Source organism: Phocoena sinus, chromosome 5 (assembly GCF_008692025.1).
Source record: "Phocoena sinus isolate mPhoSin1 chromosome 5, mPhoSin1.pri, whole genome shotgun sequence".
In the NCBI taxonomy this organism is placed as follows: Eukaryota; Metazoa; Chordata; class Mammalia; order Artiodactyla; family Phocoenidae; genus Phocoena; species Phocoena sinus.
The window spans coordinates 3,290,117-3,308,179 of record NC_045767.1 but is presented as its reverse complement, the minus strand read 5'-3'; the positions used below and the strand labels follow the sequence as shown (position 1 = coordinate 3,308,179).

Below are 18,063 nucleotides of genomic sequence, written 5' to 3'. Positions count from 1 at the left end.
GTGCCAGGATCTGAGCTACTTCCTCGGGGTCTGTTGATGAGCGAGAATGGCCCCTACCGCCCACAGGGACTCTTCCAGCTGGAAGCGGACGTAGGCGCGTGTCTCCAACAGAGTCTTCCAGGCGGACTGTGCTGTTTGGAGGGGAAGTGGCCGGTGAGCCGAGCTCTGGAAGGATGCTCAAGGGTCCACCAGGCAAAGAGGAGGCGTTCTCTCCTCTTGACCCCAACTCTGGCGGCAGCATCCGTGCTGGTGCCGGCCGCCTGTCTTCTTAGAGAGGTCCCCACTGCTGACCCCTGCACTCTCTTCTCTCCACAGACACCAGCCCGGCATGCCGGGCCCTTGGCGCTGAGTCCACCGCGTCATGGAGGGCCCGACGGGGAGGGGGCCCATGGGGCCCCCGGGAGGCAGCGGTGGCCGCGAGGTCCAGGGAGCGGGAGCGAGTGCGTCAGCCGTCTGGGGGCGAGCAGGGCCTGAGGAGGCCAAGGCTACCGTGGGAAGCGGTGAGTGCAGCGTGCGTGCGTCCACCCTGCCGTCCACTGCACCCAGGATGCCGCTGGACGCCTGCACTGTCAGTGCTTGTGCTGAAGGGGGGTGCGCCCAGTGAGCGTTTAGACAGATGGGGGCCCACCTGGTGCTCCTCCAGGGCGCGGCGGGAGGGGCAGGGGTTGGAACCTCTAGAAATGCAGCTTTGGGTGCCCACAGTTCTGCTTTGTCCTTGGAGGTGAGTCCCGGGGATTCCTCAGGACGGGGCGTCTCTCATTCTTCCAGGAGGGCAAACCAAGGCCCAGGGAGGGGAAGGAAGCAGGGCCTGGGCCAGGCCCCGGGCAGGATTACTTCCTGAACAGCGGAGGATGAGGGGTGTGACAAGGGCAGAGCCGTGTCCCACCCGACCTGCCCATGTGCACGCGAGAGGGGCTGTGCCGGGAGCAGGACTGGGCCACGTGACATGGAAACCCGAGGGGTGGCCTAGGAGATCTCCAGGACCCCTCTCCCTAACTTCTTGGGTCCTGGAGGCGAGAAGGGAAGGGCGGAAGAAGACTGAGGTGAACCCAGGCCCCTCCCCGAGCCCAGGACAGCCTGTCCTCCTGTCCCTCCCTGGGCTTCCCTTCGTCACATCGTCACCTTCAGCCTGGTCACCTGCTTAGTTGCCTCCAGGGCTCAGCACATAGCAGGTGCCCAATAAATATTGGAATGACGAATGATCGATGCTTTGGGAGAATGGAACCAAAACCTCATACTCGGTGCCTGGCCCAGAGCTTGACGCCGTGCATGCTTGGCGATTAGAGGTATTTTTACACCTCTTTTCTTGGTCCTTCCGGGCGTAAGCGGAGACGGGGAAGGTCGGGGTGGCCTCGTGGGTGCTGACACCTGCCTGGACTGGGGATCCCACTGGGTCGGGCGCCCTCCAGAGCTCGCCAGCATGTCACAGAGGAGCTGGGTTCCGCCGGATGCATGGGGGCCGGACCAGCCTCCCCCACGGCAGCCCAGCCCAGGAGGGGCCGTGAGTCCTAGAGCACGGGGATTCCTGCCGTCGGTGCCGCGGCCGAGCCAGAAGCATTCTGACCGTGTTGCCAAGTGTTTCCTGCCCCACAGCACAGCTGGCATTGGCTGGCATTGGGGTGGACCTGTGAGCCCAGGCAGCGGGATCTGGGAACCCCTCCTGTCTTCCTGGGCTCTCTGGCCCCAAGTAGCCAACTGGCCAGTGGACTCTCACCCCATCCACCCAGAGCCCCTTCCTGTTTCAGCTTCTTTTGCAAATTGACAACAAAAGTCACAAGAAATAATATAAATAATTCCCATGTACCCCACCCAGGTTCCTCAAATGTTGACATTTTACTACGCTTGCCTTCTCTCTTTCTGCATTTACTGATCTATTTATATTTCAGGACAGTTTAAGAGTAAACTGCAGACATGATGCCCCTTTATCCCCCAGTGCTTTGGCGTGTGTGTTTCCTCAAACCAGGACCTGCTCGTACAGAACCATTGTGCAGTTTTTTCAAACTTCCAACTCTCCTGGTTTAAACAACACCATTATCTAATCTACAGACGGACCTCACTCCCATCCTGCCATCTGTCCCCGTAATGTCCTTTCCACCAAAGAAAACCCGGGTCAGGCTCTGCATTCTGTGGCCGTGTGCCTGTGGAGCTTTCTAACCTGGAGGTTGATACTTTGAAGATTCTGGGCCAGGTATATTCTGTGGAACGTTTGGGTACAGCTCAGTTCAAGTGCGCCTGTTTTTTCAGGATTGCAGGCAGACACTCTGGGCAGAAATACCGCAGAAGTGTTCGGTTCCTCTCCGTGCGGCCGACCAGGAGACCTCGATGTCCATTTGTCTGGTCCCTGGTGACGTTCACGGCTCACGTCCATCACTTGATTAAGGAGATGTTTGACAGCGTAAATATCACTGTCAAAGTCACCCTTCTTCCCTTTGTCATGAGTAAGGAGCCCGTGGGAAGATACTTGGGGACTTTGTGACTAGCCGGTTCCTCTGGTCCGAATCAAGCACTAGTTTTATCATCCGTGCAAGGTTCTTGACTGAAATCATAACATTACGATGGTTGCTAAGTGGTGACTCTCTAATGCTGCGTTCTTTTGACATTTGTTAATGGACCTTCCACTGAAAAGAAGAGCTGTCCCCTCTCCCCAGGTATTCATTGATTTATTTTAGCGTGGGTGGGCTCAGGGGTCTTTATTTCATTCTCTGGACTCTATCAGTTGCTGTCATTATTTATTTTGTTGTCCATATTGCCCCCGATTTGGTCTTGCGATGCATCTCCAGCATCCTGTGAGCACGTCCTACTTTCTGGGACAAAAAGAGGCTCACGTCTCATCTCTGCTCTCCCTGTCGCAGCCCTGGAATCGACCGTTCCTCAAGGAGCCCTGGCTTCTCGGGGGGAGGACAGTCCTCAAAGCCAAGATCTGGGTGCCGTGCCCTTGTTCGGATTTGACAGGCATTTCTGAGCCCCCACTCTGGGGATGCAGAACAAGGAAGGGCTGGACACGGGCTCTGACCACACAGGCTTAGGGCTGGTATAGCGTAGGTGGGGAGAGAGCAGAAATGAGCCTATCGCTTTGCACGGTCCAAGGCCAACGTGGCAGCATCGTGCCCACGGCTGAGCGGTTACTTCCCCGGGGTGAAGAGGCTGCAGTGAGGTTCAGCACCGTCTCCTGGAACCACAGGTGTTTCCAGATCAGATCCCCTTTGATCTGAAGGCCCTGATTGCTCATCCCATTGTACAGATGAGAACCCAGCAGGGCAGAGACGGGTGTGTGCGTGGAGGGGCCTGGCCAGGATGCAGACTGGGAGCTGGCTTCCCGGCTGGGGGCTGGGGGTAGGGACAACCAGCAGAGGACCGGCCTCACAGGCCAGTCAAAATCAGGATGCAGCCCCATCTGCCACAGACCCCGAGTTCCCCCTGGGCTGTCACCTCTCCTCTGTGGTCAACAGAGTAAAGGCCCCCAAAGAAGTCCACATTCTAGTCCCCAGAACCTGTGCGCGCACACACACACACACACACACGTTACCTCCGCGGCCAAAGAGACTTTGCAAAGGGGATTAAGGATCGTGAGACGGGAAGATTATCCTGGGGTCAGAGTCACAGAGAGGTTGGAGATGCTGTGCTTTGGGGATGGAGGAGGGGCCTCGAGCCAAGGAATGCGGACCCCTCTGGAAGCTGGAGAAGCAAGGACACAGATTCTCTCCTGGAGCCTCCAGAAGAAAGGAACCAGCCCTGCCCACACCTTGTTTTGTCCCAGCAAGACCCTTCTCAAACCCCAGAACAGCAAGATAACACTGTGTGGTTTCCAGAAGCCTCTAGGGTAGGGTAATTAGTAACGACCTTGTTGGGCTTTGTGACCCTGGAGGAAGGGTGTGAACGGTGGTTTATATGGGTGTGGACATACCTTTCTTCTGGAAATACCTGGGGGTTGGCGCCCGTAGCTGAGAGTTGCCTGTTCTCACCTTAATCACAGGATCCTGTTCTGATGCAGACGCTGCTGCCCCTGGCGTTTCTCCACCGGCTGCTAGGCCCTCTCCTGGCCAGATGGGCTCCTACCCCACAGGTAGACGTCCTGGGCGCTACACCACGTGTCAGTGTTAAGTCTGGGCTGGGGACGTGAATGTGGGATCCCTGGGCGTCCCCCTTTCCCTTCGGCCTCACCCATCCCGTGGGCTTCTGGTTCAGGAGCGTCTAACCCAAGCTTCTCTAATGTGGACGCCCTGCTTTAAGGTCACCCTTAATGTGGAGGAGAGGCTTGTTAAGCACAGATGCCTGGGTCCTGCCGGGTTCTGATGCAGGGAGTGAGGGGTAGGGCCCAGGACTCTGCATTTTTCACTTGGGGACAGGGTTCGCCTGCACGTGCAAAGGGCTTCGCTTGACTCTGTGTTTGCATCTGCCCACACAAGAGGGGGGCACGGCCCTGGAGGCTGCATGCACGGGAAGTGAAACCCCAGGAGGGACACCCTGGGGGGGCAGGGGGATGGCAAGGGCCCTCGGGAGAGGCATCGGGGAACTGCTTCCGGGGAGGGGCTCCGAGGACTGAACGGCGGGACTTCCGCAGGGTGCTGATGGGCGGAGGGGGGCAGCAAGAAGCCTCTAACGCTGGAGACCCGACTCCCCCCGAGCCCCAGCTGTGGGGGGCACGGAGACCCCAGCGTTGTCGGCCATCCACCTTTGCCGTGACAGCCGCCCGTCCTCCGGCTTTTCCTTCGGGTGGGCAGTGCTGCCTGTGGTCACTCGGGATGACCTGGACTGTTGAGCAACGAGGGAGATTATTATGGGATTGACAATTCAACCCCACCCTCTTACGGGAGTAGGAGGGGTCACTTCTTACAACCGGTTGGGAAATGCTGGGCTGGCTTCCTGCTGGGGGAGGGGCCTGATTCCAGATCCCAGATGTGCTCCTTTGCTCTGGCCCTGCCCCCCAGGAGGGGATGGGGATGTCTGCTCGAGGGTCCCCTAGCTGGAAAATTCCAAGGCAGGTGCAAGGCTTATTCAGAGGGTGTGAGGAACCTCCCTCCCCGTCTCCGGGTCCTGTCCCTCTTCCTCTCTCCCTCTCTCCCTCTCTCTTCTCCCCTCCCCCTTCCCATCCTCTCCCCTTCATCTCCCCTCTCCAGTTTTGGAACAGCCCATGATCTGAGGATCTCTGCGGCCAGGAGGCCTCTCAGGGGGACGGGGTGTGGGTGGGCAGGGGACATTTGAGCTGAGATCCAATCATAGGGCACCAGCCAGGCCAGGAATTGGTCTGGGAGAGGGTGCTTCAGGTGGAGGACAGGGTGAGTGCAAAGGCCCTGGGGTGGGGTGGGGGGAGCTCGATGTCTCAGGGCATCAGAGAGGCGGCCACAGGCTGGAAGCGGTGGGGGGGGGAGAAGAGGTGGGGCTGTGCGGGGCGGGGTGAAGTGCAGGATGCTTCAGGCTGTGCCTGGAAAGGATCCGCATTTTATTCTTCCTGAGAGGCAAAACCACCGGGGCTGTGCTGTCTAATACAGTAGCTACATGTGGCTGTTTATGTTTAAATTTAACTTAAATAAAATTAAAAATCCAGTTCCTCAATTACACTGTCCACATTTCAAGAGCTCAGGGCCCTATGTGGCTGGTGCCCTCTGTGCAGGACAGTGCAGAGAGCAAACATGTCCATTGCTGCAGAAATTTCTGGGGAACAGCAATGCCCGGAGGGCTGAGAGCCAAGGCGTTCCATGAGCCAGAGCTGGTTGTGAGGGGAGCCTCTGGCCTCTGTGGACCAGAGAACCATCTGGAGGGAGGGCCAGGGCTCAGACACTGCTCAGGAGGACCTATGGGGCGGGGCCACGGTGAGGGGTGAGCATGGTGCGTTCAGCCTGGTTTGGCAGGTGGGTCAGTGGGCTTCGCTTGTGGACCAGCCAGTGGTGTGTGAGGGAAGGAGGTGTCATTGGTCTGAGCAGGATTGGGGAGGCGGTCCTTCTGGAGATGGTAAAGAAAGGAGGACTAGCCAGTTTTGGGTGCGGGGGACGATGAAGAGTTCTAGGATGCCCGTGGGGTGTCTGCTGGAGTTTGGATGCCCCGTTGGAGCCCAGCCGTGGAAGCAGTCGGGGCTGGAGGTCACGGTGACTTGGGACCATTTGCTGAATGCCTGCCCTGTGCTGGCCTGTCCTGGGGCTGTGACACAGTCCACTTCCTCTCATCTCTGTAAGATGTGGGTAGCACGTAACTCATTTACCACCAAAGAAACTGGGCCTCAGGGGAGAAAAGCACCTGTGCAGTGCACGTGGGCTGTGAATCCGGGTCCCCGTGTTTGTGGGCGGGGGCCCTCGGGAGGGGAGAGCACCCCACAGAACTGGCCTGGGCCAGGGAAACTGCCCACCTTCATCTTCCCCTTCCAGACCTGACTTTGCAGCTGCTGGCTGTGCAGAGGCAAAGCGGATTGCCCGACCCCAGCCTGCAGCAGGTCCTGCGGGGCCGGCTCCGTCTTCTGGAGAATGACAGCTGGGAGGTGGCCCGTGCTCTCGGGGTGAGTCTGGCTCCTCGGGGGGCCTGGGTGGGCAAAGGTGCAGGGGATCCACGCTTGTGAATGGGGTCGAGGAGGAGAGGGCAGTGGACCTAGGAGGAGGTCTGTCCATGATGTCCAGACCTTACCTGATGGTGCCACCACCAGGGTGACTTGTCCCCCATCTGCTCTCCTGGCTGTCTGGCTCCAGGAACAAGGGTCACAGACACACGTGGGCCACCACTTTCCGAATGCCCCAGTCCCTTTCTGCATGGACACCCCACCCTGCTAGGAGTTTGAGTCTCTCCATAGGGAGCAGAAAGGACTGCTGTGAGCTGATTTTATTCTCTACTTGATTTGTTGGTGACGGGCCTCGCACAGATGGACGGTCTGTCAGGAGGTTGGTGGGGAAGGAGGCTGAGCTGGGTGACCTCCCCATGGCTTAGGGTTGAGAGACCAGAACCTGACCTTGCGCTCAGCCTGGCCTGACCTTGGCCGAGGTCCCTTAGCCTCTGTGAACGCAGCTTCCTCAGCCACATACGGGGGATGCTTAGCTTTATTACGCCACGGAGCTGCCGTGAGGACCTGCGGACAACAGGCATGGTGCACCCAGCACGGTGCTCTGCAGTGGGGCTGCCCCTGTGATGCCCGTCCTGGGTGCGTGCTGGCTCTGAACTGAATCCCAGCTGTCCCAGGGTCAGACCTCAGAAAGGAACCGGGACCTTATTTCTTAATCCAGATGGAGATGATAATAGTACCCTCTCCCGCTTGGTCAGCGTCAGCTGGTGTCACTTTTAATGCCCCAGCACCACCAGGAGTGTCCATGGGATGGGTGTCAGGAGAGGGGATGCTGGACCTCTGCCACAGAGGGTGCAGGTCCAGGGCATGGAGGCTGTGAGCTCAGGGAAGGAGTGGGGCTTGGTACAGCCCTGGGGAGCCACAGCTGGCTTGAGAAGCAGGAGAGGAGCAGCTTGGTTGTAAAGGAATCAGCTCTGTGCTTGCAGTCCATATCTGGGTCACTTAAAAAAAAATTAACTAATTAATCTGTGCTGGGTCTTAGTTGTGGCGCGCGAGATCTTCGTTGCAGCTTGTGGGATCTTTAGTTGCAGCATGCAGACTCTTAGTTACGGCATGTGGGATCTAGTTCCCTGACCAGGGATCGAACCCATGCTCCCTGCATTGGGAACGTGGAGTCTTACCCACTGGCCCCCACCAGGGAAGTCCCGCCAGGGTCACTTCCGCAAAATGTTTCTACTGCGTGGCTCCGTCCTCCTGATGGGCAGACGCCCCAAAGCCACTGGGACTGTTTCTCATTTGTTTATTCCCCGTAAGGAGCTATCGGCCAGGCTGCTGTCCATCCACAGTGACCAGGATCGGATTGTGGTGACGTTTAAGACTTTTGAAGAAATCTGGAAGTTTTCCACCTACCACGCTCTCGGTAAGGCGGTGACCCTCGCAGACCCCGTTATGGGGACGCTTGTCACACACCAAGCATTTTATGTTACCAGTCGGGGCTTTAGACTAAGTTAGTTCGTGATGGCCTCTGCGGACGTCATCTGTTCTCAGTGAGGTTGTGATGGGCGGAGTCACAGATGCACACGGGTCTGAAGGTCTGAGCGTGACTCACCCCCAGGGCAGTTGAGCTCTCACTGGCCGAGCACAGACCAGGAAACCCTGTTTCAACCTCAACCCAAGTGCTTTCTTTCTGAAACATTCCCTGTTCTAAGGGAGACTTTGGCCGTCTAAGTGCCTCTCCTGGGGAAACTTGCTGCCCCACTCCTGCACTCCCTCAGGAACTTGAGGGCTGAGGAAGTGAGAAATGAGACTCACGGTGACAGTTTCTTGTGCCCCTGGAGCAGGGCTGTGCCCACGCCTGCAGTGCACGTGATCTCCTTGATCTCCCGTCCCATCTCATAGAAGAGGAGACCGAGGGTCCTAGAAGAAGTAACTAGACCCCTCCCGAACTTCCCAGGGCACAGGGAGGCAGATGAGTTGTCCACCATCACGGCTGGTCCTCTCGCAGCCCAGATGGTCTGACCTGTGGCCTGCCCAGGTAGTGGACGGTACCACGAGTCCCCAAGGACCGGGTGGTCCATCTCCCTGGGCTTGGTCGGCGCAGGGCTCGGCCAACACCCAGCCATCAGGGCTTCCCTGCCGCTGGCCTGGAGCCCACTGGTAACCAGGACTGTCTGCTCCAGGCTTCACTCATCACTGCCTGGAAAACCTGCTTGTGGACCAGACCTTCTGGCTGCTCGAGCCTGATGAAGACCAGGAGACGGCCATCCAAGTCCACGTGGATGAGGAGGCCTTGAAGCTGACGCACGAGAGCCTCCTTTTCCAGGAAGGTGAGTGCTGTGCAGGCGATGGTGACCTTGGGTAGCTCCTCGCGGGCTGGGACGCCCCGGGGCCACGGGCAGCAGAAGGGCTCTGGAGGTGCCGGAGACTGAGGACGCTTGGGGCAAGGAAAAGCCCCCCCAAGAAATAACAGAAAAGGAGTTTGGCCAGCGCCCCCCTAAGCCCGAGTTCCTGACCAAGCTATTGCTCCAAGTACCTCGGTGGCCTCACAGTTGGGCTCCGAGGCCGCAGCAAACAGGGCATTAGCTTCCTGCCCTTCCCCAGCCACAGAGCGGACAAGAGGAGGCCGCTGCGGTCCAAGCAGGAAGAGCCCTTGGGATCACATGTCGAGCCCCTCATAGCCCAGATAGGGAAACTGAGGCCCAGAGAGCCTGAGGCTGAACCAGGCTCCCGGGCAAGTCCCGGCGGAGTGCGGACTCCAGCCCAGGTCCAGCCTCCAGGTCTGGGCCCCTGGGGCCTTCAGTGTCTTTCTGTGAATGCAGAAACTGGGGTGGGGGAACTCCTGCAGGTATCCCTGGTGGAGAATAGGTAGTCCCGCCTGCAAACTACAGCTGCACCTGTGTCCAGCCGCCTGAATGACCACCCTCTGCCGCTTTGAAGGGCCTTTCTTTGTGCTGTGTCCTGACCACCATGTGAAAGTGATGAATGGCCTCCAGCCCCTCAGGCAGGCTTCGGGGTTTCCCCGGGCAGAGGCGGCCCTGGCAGTGGACTCTTTGGCCCCCAGCCACAACACATCCTCAGAGGAGCGGACAGCCGTGGAGCCTTTGATTCCGTTCCATCAGTAGGTACCGACCTTTGTTTCTCTGCTTCCTATGGGTCCAGCGTGTTGTCCGGCCTCCCGGAGACTCCCCCAGGCCCGGGTCCAACAGTAGGCCAAGGCTGGTCGACGGGGGCCGGTGTGAGCCCGAGGCAGACCTGGCCACGTCCCCTTCTGCTACTTTCAGTGTGTGGCTTCAGCAAGCCAGTCCAGCTGTCTGGGCCTTGTGGCTGCCACCTGCACAACAGGATAGTGACACCTCCCGGCAGGGCTGTCCTGGGATGAGCTGGCCTGGGAGTGTACAGCATGGGGCTCTGACTTCCTGTTCTAGCTTGTTCTGGAAAGCTTTTGTGGGAGCTACATAGCCTGTGCTCATAGTAAGGGAGCACGCAGGGATGTGTGCAGATAAGAGCCAAGGCAGGGACAGCCTGGGGAAGGCAGGGACAGGTAACACGCAAGCTCGTGTTCATGTGCTGAACGTGGGGCGTAAACTTGGCTTGAGCTTCCTGGCGGCCAAAGCAAAGAGAGAAACTGCATCTCCTCATGTTCAGTGTCTATGAAGTGACAGTCTGTGGCTGAGTTTCTCTCCCGGGCTGATGGAGGGAGGTCCCCGAGGATGCCAGCGTGAGGAACGGCAGGAGACACCTGGGCTGGGGGCCATGGGGCATGGCTGGAGCTGAAGGCCACACACCTGGGCGTATGTGTGTGTGCGCACACGTGAAGTGGGGGTAGGTGGTGGATTTCGCTTGGGTCCCTGGGGGCCGTTGACCTGTCCAGCCTACACACAGTTTCAATCTGCCCTAAACCTAAAATCCTCTCTCATCCTACTCCAGGTGGGCTCTTAGGGTCCCCTGGGACCCCATCAACGACTCCATGGGTGGACCTGTGACACCGGACATCCAGCCGATGGGTAAGTATTTCCACTGGCCCTCCTCCCCTGGGGAAGAGGTGGGTGAGGAAGGGCAGGCACCAGATTCCTGAAGCTTCTGCGCCCACCCTGAATCCTCCCCAAGGCAGAAGAGGTAGCTAGAATCCCCTCCAGTTCCCAAGGTAATAACAGAGGCTCAGAGAGGTCCACTGGCTGGTCCAAACTCACACAGCACGCGGGGAGGCCAGGCTGGGGTCCCTGGTCACCCTGCCTCTAGAGAGTAACTTCCACACCCTATTTGACCAGCACTTCTGCAACTTCTGCTCTCTTTCTGGCACTGGGTCAGACACCTCGGAGGGCCCTCAGACGGTGGAGGTGGGGTGGGCAGGGTCCCGGCTGAATTCGCCACGTTTGCAAATGGAGGAGCGAGAGGCAGGGGTCTTGTTTAGAAAAGACGGCCTGGGTCCCTGGTCTAGTGGACTGGCTCTGCCCCAGGCTGCTTGGTGTCTGGGTGGCCTGTGGACCTGTTAAGTGGACGTAAGGCCCCATGGGAGGACACGTACAGCTGGATTTGCCCTGAGTGGGCCCTGGCCTTGGAGGCCGACAGCCCTGGGCCAAGTTAATCGACATCCCCAGGCCTCAGTTTCTTATCCTCAGTGTGGGGATAAAGAGGCCCCCGCTTCAGGTACCGCATGGATGTCCAGCCCCTCGTGTGCGGCAGCCCCGCACCCCGGCCAGGTGCTAACCCAGTTCCTCAGCAGGACGGCATGTTCCCTGGCCGGGGACACCACCCCTGCGGCCGAGGGCCGCCCGTCCCTATCCTCCCCAGCACTGACCGTGTGGCCTCCTTCCTGCAGCTGTGGGCCTGGCCTCGGCCGTGGCGGACTGCCAGGGCTCAGGGCCCGAAGAGATGACCTTCCGAAGCGGGGACCATATCGAGATCCTGGGCGCCCAGGTGCCTGGCCTGCCCTGGTGCCTGGGCCGGCACGTGGCCTCCGGCCAGGTTGCCTTTGTGCAGACAAGCCTCATTAGTGCGCAGGGCCAACTGTCTGAGTGAGTGGCTGAGGCCTCACCCCCTTCTGACTCCACCCCCCGCCGCCGTGGGAAGCCTACCCCATCCACCTGCTTCCCAGGTGACAGATCCGCAGTGTCCCGGACGGCACCTCCTGCCCCTCCCTAGCCCCTCTTCCTGGTCGTCACTCCCACCTCCGTCCCCAGGGCTGGGCCTAGCCCAGGGCCACCCCACTGTCCCCAGGGCATGGCTTCGGCTTCCTGTCTGGACCCCTCCTGCCCTTCCTCCAAGTGCTTCCAGGGTTGGTCCCTGAAATACAAAGGTGTCCACGTGCACGTGTGTCCCGGGGCTGCGGGGACAGCACCACAGACTGGGGGCTTAAAACAACAGACTGGAGGCCAGACGTCCAAATCACGGTGTGGCCAGGGCCGAACTCCCTCTGGGGGCTCCACGGGAGGGGACTTCCCGCCTCTTCCAGCTCCTGTGGCTTCAGGCGGTCCTTGTGGCCTCATCACCCCAACCTCTGCCTCTGTCTTCACGTGGCTTCCTCCCTGTCTGTGTCCTCTCGTCTGTCTCTTGTAAGGACACCAGTCATTGGATTTAGGGACCATCGGGATAACCCAGGATCATCTCCTCATACCAGGATCCTTGACTTGGTCACATTTGAGAAGACCCTATTATTTCCAAATAAGGTTACCTTCTGAAGGTCCAGGGAAGCATGGGTTTTGGGGGGGACATTATTCAAGCCAGTACACCCTGTCATTCCCCTTCATAAAGCCCTTCGAAGCTTTGGGCCTGTCTTTCAAGGCCTCTTGCAACCCAGGCCCTGGTCACCCCCAGTTTCAAAGGCCACCACTCACCATGTGTCACCCTGAGGCCAGCGTGCGGGTTGGCTCACCCCTTCTAGAACGATTCTGGGTTATGCGCCTCCCTCTACGTGAGATGTCCCCTCCACCCCGACCATCCCGTTTTCCTGGGGGCTCTCGATGGCCCCCAGTCTCACCTCCAATGGCTCATCCCTGGGCGCACCCTTCCTGGCTGTGCTCTACTCCCCGTGTGACCTCCCCACCCCCATCCAGGGAATTCTGAGCCAGGACTGTCTGGTCACCTCCAAGTCCCCACTGCCTGGCCCTGGGCAGCAGCAGGGGGGTCTTGAGAGAGTGGTCAGCTGTGCTCGTGACCTTTTGTTGTTAAGACCTCAGCCCAGGAGTCAGTGTAGAGAAAGGACCCTTCGCTGGGTCAGCATCTGCCCCTCGGACGCATTGTGAGATGTTCCTCCTCGGCGCCCCGCTAGCCCTGACATACATACCGTCTCATTCTTGTCTGGCACCTCAGACAGACCGACGCCTCCCAAACCAAGTCTCAGAGGCCACTCTGGCTTCATGACATGTCCCACCAGTCACTCTGTTTCCTAATTCAAGTGTCTGTCTGCTCCATGGCCTCCTGTTCGTCAGAAACTCTTTGAAGCTGGGCTGGGCTCGGATGCCCAGAGCAGCAGCTAGACCCAAGTTTCCCAAAGTGTGTTCCCCCCAGGGCTCCATCTCAAACTTTATCAGTGACGGTGTGCTTTCCACACGCCCTGGCTGGTGGTCCACGGGGATTCCCAGCACAAGGAAGGCACCCAGAGTCTGAAACTTTTCTTTCTCCTGTTGAAATGCGTTGTTCACACTTGACCTCCAGACAACACTACATTTTTTTTTTTTTTTTTTTTTTTGTGGTTGGCGGGCCTCTTACTGTTGTGGCTTCTCCCATTGCGGAGCACAGGCTCCGGACGCACAGGCTCAGCGGCCATGGCTCACGGGCCCAGCCGCTCCGCGGCACGTGGGATCTTCCCGGACCGGGGCACAAACCCGTGTCCCCTGCATCGGCAGGCGGGCTGTCAACCACTGTGCCACCAGGGAAACCCCAGACAGCACTATTAGCTGTTGTTCTGTGGATCACTCTTTGGGCACCCTTGGTCATCATCTCTGGGGAGACCACAACGGCTCAACAGATGTCTGGGCTCCATGTGACTTAAACGTGTCCTGAGCCTGCTAACGGGCTGAGCTGCAATTGCTGTGGGAATGAGCCAGTCTGTTTTGCCCTCCCTTAACCCAGAAGGGTGACAGGGCCCAGTGCCATTGGTCCTGTTTACAGCTGGAGAAGCCCTAACAGCTTCCCTCATTCACTCAACAGATGTTTACCGAACATCTTTCCTATTCCAGATCTGAGTCTTTTATCTTCTCTTTAATGAGCATTCTGGTAGCTATTCATTTCTTTTAACTTTATTTTGACATAATTTCAGACTTAGGGAAAAGATACAAAAAGGGCATAAAATTCCTGGATGTCCTTCACCCAGGTTGCCCAAATGTTGACATGTTATGACGTTTACTTTCTCCTCTTTTTTTTTTTTCCTAAATTCTTTGGGAGTCAGTTGCAAACACAATGTCCCTTTACCCCTAAATAATGCGATATGTGTTTCCAGAAATCAGGACATCATTTGCATGACCACAGCACAACTGTCAAAATCAGGAAGTTAACATTGATAGAATCCTATTATCTGCAGACCTTAGATTTTACCAAATTTTCCGGTAATTCCCTCTATAGCCAAAGAAAATTCCAGACCCCATGTGAGCATCTCTCTTTAGTCTCATTTCCTTGATCTGAGACAGTTCCCTGTTCTCTTTGTCCTTTAGGACACCCACACTTTTGAGGAATACAGGCCTATTTTATCGAATGTCCTGCAATCTACCCTAAGGTTTTCTTTAACTTCTCAAAAGAGCTCCCTCTAAGTTCTGAAGTACGTGTGAAAGTTTCATATTTTGCTGGTAATTTAGCCCTGTCAGCAGAAGTTGCCTCCCCCTCCCTGTCTCCTTCCTGTTTTCCTCTCCCTGAGTTTTCGGAGCACACACGTGCCCTGAGCTCGTGTTGTGTGAGGCTCTGTGTGGAGCTTGCAGTGTGGAGGAATTGAGTCTGCCTGCAGCTGTCATGACTGGCCTTGCAGAGGAAGGGGCATTTAAGGTGGGGCTTTGAAGGCTGCCCAGGAGCTCACCTTCCCAGGACGCTGTGACCAGCTGCATCTGTCATGGCATTTCCCACTCCTGGGCGTCTGCCTCTGGCCAGACAAAGCAACCTTAAGGGCAGGATCTATTTTGTTTTTATCTTGGTGTCTTCACTGCTGGGCACAGGATAGGTATGCAGGGACCATCTGTCAAGTGAGGGAGTGGAAAACGGTCTTTGTGTGAAATCTTGGAAACGTACAATCTAAATGCACTTTATTTTTTCCAGCTTGGAAAATGTGATTTTTCTCAATGAAGAGGAAAGGTCTTTCTTCAGCAGTGAAGGACGCTTTTCTGAGGAGGATGCCAGGCAGCTACTCAGGAGGACGTCCAGCACGGATGTCTGCACTGTGTACAGCTTGGGTAGGTGTGCGGGGTGTTGGGGGGCGCTCTTCCTACGCCCCTCGGGATGACTGCGGGCCCCTCTCAGGACCCGCCACTGGTTACACCCTACAGCCCATGATTTAGGACAGTTTTCTCGGGGCAGACCTCTGGAAAGACCACGAAGGGTGCAGAGCTGTCCCGTGGCTGAGACCCCATCAGCCCTATTCGGTCGGCACCGGGCTCTGTGAGTTTGGACTGTCCATTCAGCAGAGCTTTGAATGGATTTGCTTCACCCACTGTTCACAGCGGCACCCACCCCGCTTCCCTTCGGGAATGTTCTCCTTCCCCCGTCATGCCACAGTAATGAATGCCAGCCCCTGGGCTCTTAAAGGTGATCAACCAGTTGCTGTCACTGCCCTCCCGGTAGGTGGGGACGTGCCGGGCCAGACACAGAGGAGCCAGGGTAAGGGGCCGGGAGATGCAGGAAAGCAGGCCCGAGCCTCCCAGCTGCCCAAGGATGGGCCTCAGCGAAGCCTTTCCTCCGCTAACTCCAGGTGCCAGCCTAAGGGCCCCTGCTGCACTGGGGCAGGGCCAGCGTGCGGGCCCCGGGCTGCAGTGCAAATCGTAGATGAAGGAAGCGTGTCAGCAGCCACAGCAAAAGGAAATGCAGCAGAGCGGACGGTGCTGGAGCAAACTTACCCCCAGCTCCCATGGGTCATGGGGACGTAACGTTACAGCTCATTCCTTCACGCCTCTGGATGGAGATAAATGCTCGCATGTGTACACACCCACACAGATATATGTACACACACGCACACACACTCAGATGAATACATACAGACACACTCAGAGCCACACACGTACACCCACATATCCACCATGTACATATACATATGTACACACTCATGTGAATACATATGTACACATACGTGTACCTGTGTACACACATATGTGCACATGTACACCCACATCTTTTCTGCCTGCTTGCTGACACGTGTTATAAGGCTTTTCCTGCCAATATTAGATTTAAACTTTCGAGATCCCACAAATCAGTTTTTCTTCCTAAACGGGCATACTTAAATTTGACCTTGGCATATCAGGCTTAAGCCAGCCTGGCACACGATTTCTTCTCTTTCTGCGGAGGCCGCATTGGGACCCTCATTTGCGGGGTGTTGTGGGACCCTCTCTGCCGGGTGCTCTGTAGTTGGCAGCACTTCCCACTTCCCATGTGTTTTTACAGCTTTTTTTCTCCTTTGGTCTCTATGGCAACGCCGTGGGCAATTAGCGCCAGCCCATTTTCAGGAGGTGGGAACTGAGGCGCAGGGGAGCGCTGGCAGTGGGAGAGGAGGGAGGTCAATCCCAGATCTGCCGCCCTGCCCCTGGGAGAGCTGGCGGGATCAGTGTTCCCAGAGCGGGAGCCGCAGCAGTCAGCAGCCTCTCCGGGAGGATGGAGTCCTGCAGGGGAGGCCTAGGGCGGGGACACACCCTGGGAGATGTGGCTTCCCGGCCAGTGCCCCCCCCCCGGCCCAGCCCGTCTCCCCTCAGGGAGCTGGTTTCAGGGACATTATAATTCTGGTGCCCCCCCCACCCCCCGCCCCGACTTGGCCCTGGACACAGAGGGTGCTGGCCGGACCCTGATGCTTTCCTTCTCTTCCTTTTCAGACACAGAAGAAGCTGAGATGCAGCAACAGGAAGAACATGGTACGTTCTTCCCACACGGCCTGGGCTCCCTCCGGTCACGGGGCTGGGCCGTGGGGTGATGCCAGACAGAGGGGGCGGAGCTGGGCTTGCATGGGTGCTGGCCATGGACGTTACTCATCCGTGGGGGAGGGCTGGAGGGGGGACGTCGGGTGAGGTGGAGGTGAGGCTCACCTCCACTGCCGCAGCAGGTCCCCAGCAAACGTGCCAGCCCCCCTGCACTGTGCCTGTGTAGGGAGGGTGACCTCTCCATTGCCAGGCCCATGCCGGGTCCCCCTGCGCCGTCCCCAGCAAAGACGGACCATCCCTGCCATTGTCTGAGCTCATGCCTTATTCTGGGCTCCTTTCAGGTAACCTAGAGAAGCTGAAATTTGCCCCGTGCCCTGCTTGGAGGGGTGAAGGGGGTGTGGAGGTTGCTGAATTTGGAGCCTTACGTTGGAAAAGTCCCTTGAGGATCTGCTCTTTCCTGTGGGGGGCTGGTTCAGGAAGACCCCCTCCTTCTCCCTCCACACTCCCCCTCCGCACAGTAGGGGGTCGGAGTCAGGGAGAGCCTGGGGACACAGGTGCCAAGGACCCTCTGAGATTCCCTGGGGATGGGATCCATCTAAGTACAAACACAGACGGACCACTGTGGGATGTGATTGAAGAGGCCCGGAAGCCAGCCCCCGGGGCCCCAGGGCTATTCCAGGGCCCTCCCTCCTCCCCAGACCCTCTGCAGCTTCTCTTCGGGGAGGATCTCAGCTGTCGGGGACAGGATAACCGGGATAACGTGGGAAGGTGCCCTGGGGAGCCCACTTGCCGCCACTGGATGCAGGCGTTTCTTAGCTAATCAAGTACACGGTCACATCGCACATTTGCCGCTCAACCATACTTAATTTTTTAAATTCTTAGGCTTTACAGACTAATAGACAGTTCTGAACATATTTTTCTACAAGTGAACTCGAAACAGAAGTCTTTAGATCCTGGTTCTTTCCTTCCAAACAAATTCCCCTTCAAAGCCCATGTTTTTGCAACAGGAAATGTAGCTTGTTTGCTCCTCGAGGCTGGACGTGCCTCCAGGCGCTGAGTCCATCCAACGCCAACAGTCCCTTGGCGGGCAGCTGTGGGCACCTCCTTGTCCCCAGACTCTCTGGCACTCCTCTTTAACCCTTTAGTGACCGTGAGCCTCAGATTCCCAAACCAGCCAAGATGAAGGGGGAGTCCCGGGCTCTGGGAGCCATTCCCGGTGTTTCCTGTCATAATGACTCCCTCGCTAGACACAGATGTGTGTCCCCCAGATGGACACACAGGCCACTGTCGGTTCTGTGGGTGCTTTTGAGCTCATGCTGGCCAGCAGGGCTGATTGGCTACTGATTAATTTCACAGGGGCTCCTCACCTGGCTGAGAGGGAAGGGCAAAGGCGAGGAGCATTCCTCGATAAAAGCTTGGCCAACCTGCTCTGTGTCCCCCCAGCAGTCGCTCCTACTGCGGCCCCGCACTGCGCCCAGCTCTGCGCTCCACAATCCACAGAAATCTCAGACGCTCAGGGCAGCCCCGTGGGAGAAGTGA

At 57.7% G+C, this 18,063-nt stretch overlaps 1 protein-coding gene across 10 annotated transcripts in view; it reads left to right on the top strand.

Moving 5' to 3' along the window:
* SH3TC1 (SH3 domain and tetratricopeptide repeats 1) overlaps window positions 1–18,063 on the top strand; it is a 52,947-nt gene that overhangs the window by 21,587 nt on the left and 13,297 nt on the right. For 5 of the 10 annotated variants that reach the window (XM_032632491.1, XM_032632492.1, XM_032632490.1 and 2 more), the window contains exons 2-11: window positions 316–500; window positions 3,974–4,063; window positions 6,360–6,487; window positions 7,796–7,901; window positions 8,662–8,808; window positions 9,419–9,599; window positions 10,409–10,485; window positions 11,301–11,496; window positions 14,723–14,856; window positions 16,480–16,518. In XM_032632491.1, coding sequence (XP_032488382.1) covers window positions 362–500; window positions 3,974–4,063; window positions 6,360–6,487; window positions 7,796–7,901; window positions 8,662–8,808; window positions 9,419–9,599; window positions 10,409–10,485; window positions 11,301–11,496; window positions 14,723–14,856; window positions 16,480–16,518 — 1,237 coding nt within the window. In that variant the 5' untranslated portion in view covers window positions 316–361. Of the gene's footprint in view, window positions 1–315; window positions 501–768; window positions 3,821–3,973; window positions 4,064–5,517; window positions 6,166–6,359; window positions 6,488–7,795; window positions 7,902–8,661; window positions 8,809–9,326; window positions 9,600–10,408; window positions 10,486–11,300; window positions 11,497–14,722; window positions 14,857–16,479; window positions 16,519–18,063 lie in introns of those variants that run through there. The other 5 variants (XM_032632500.1, XM_032632497.1, XM_032632498.1 and 2 more) reach the window with 5 other exon arrangements.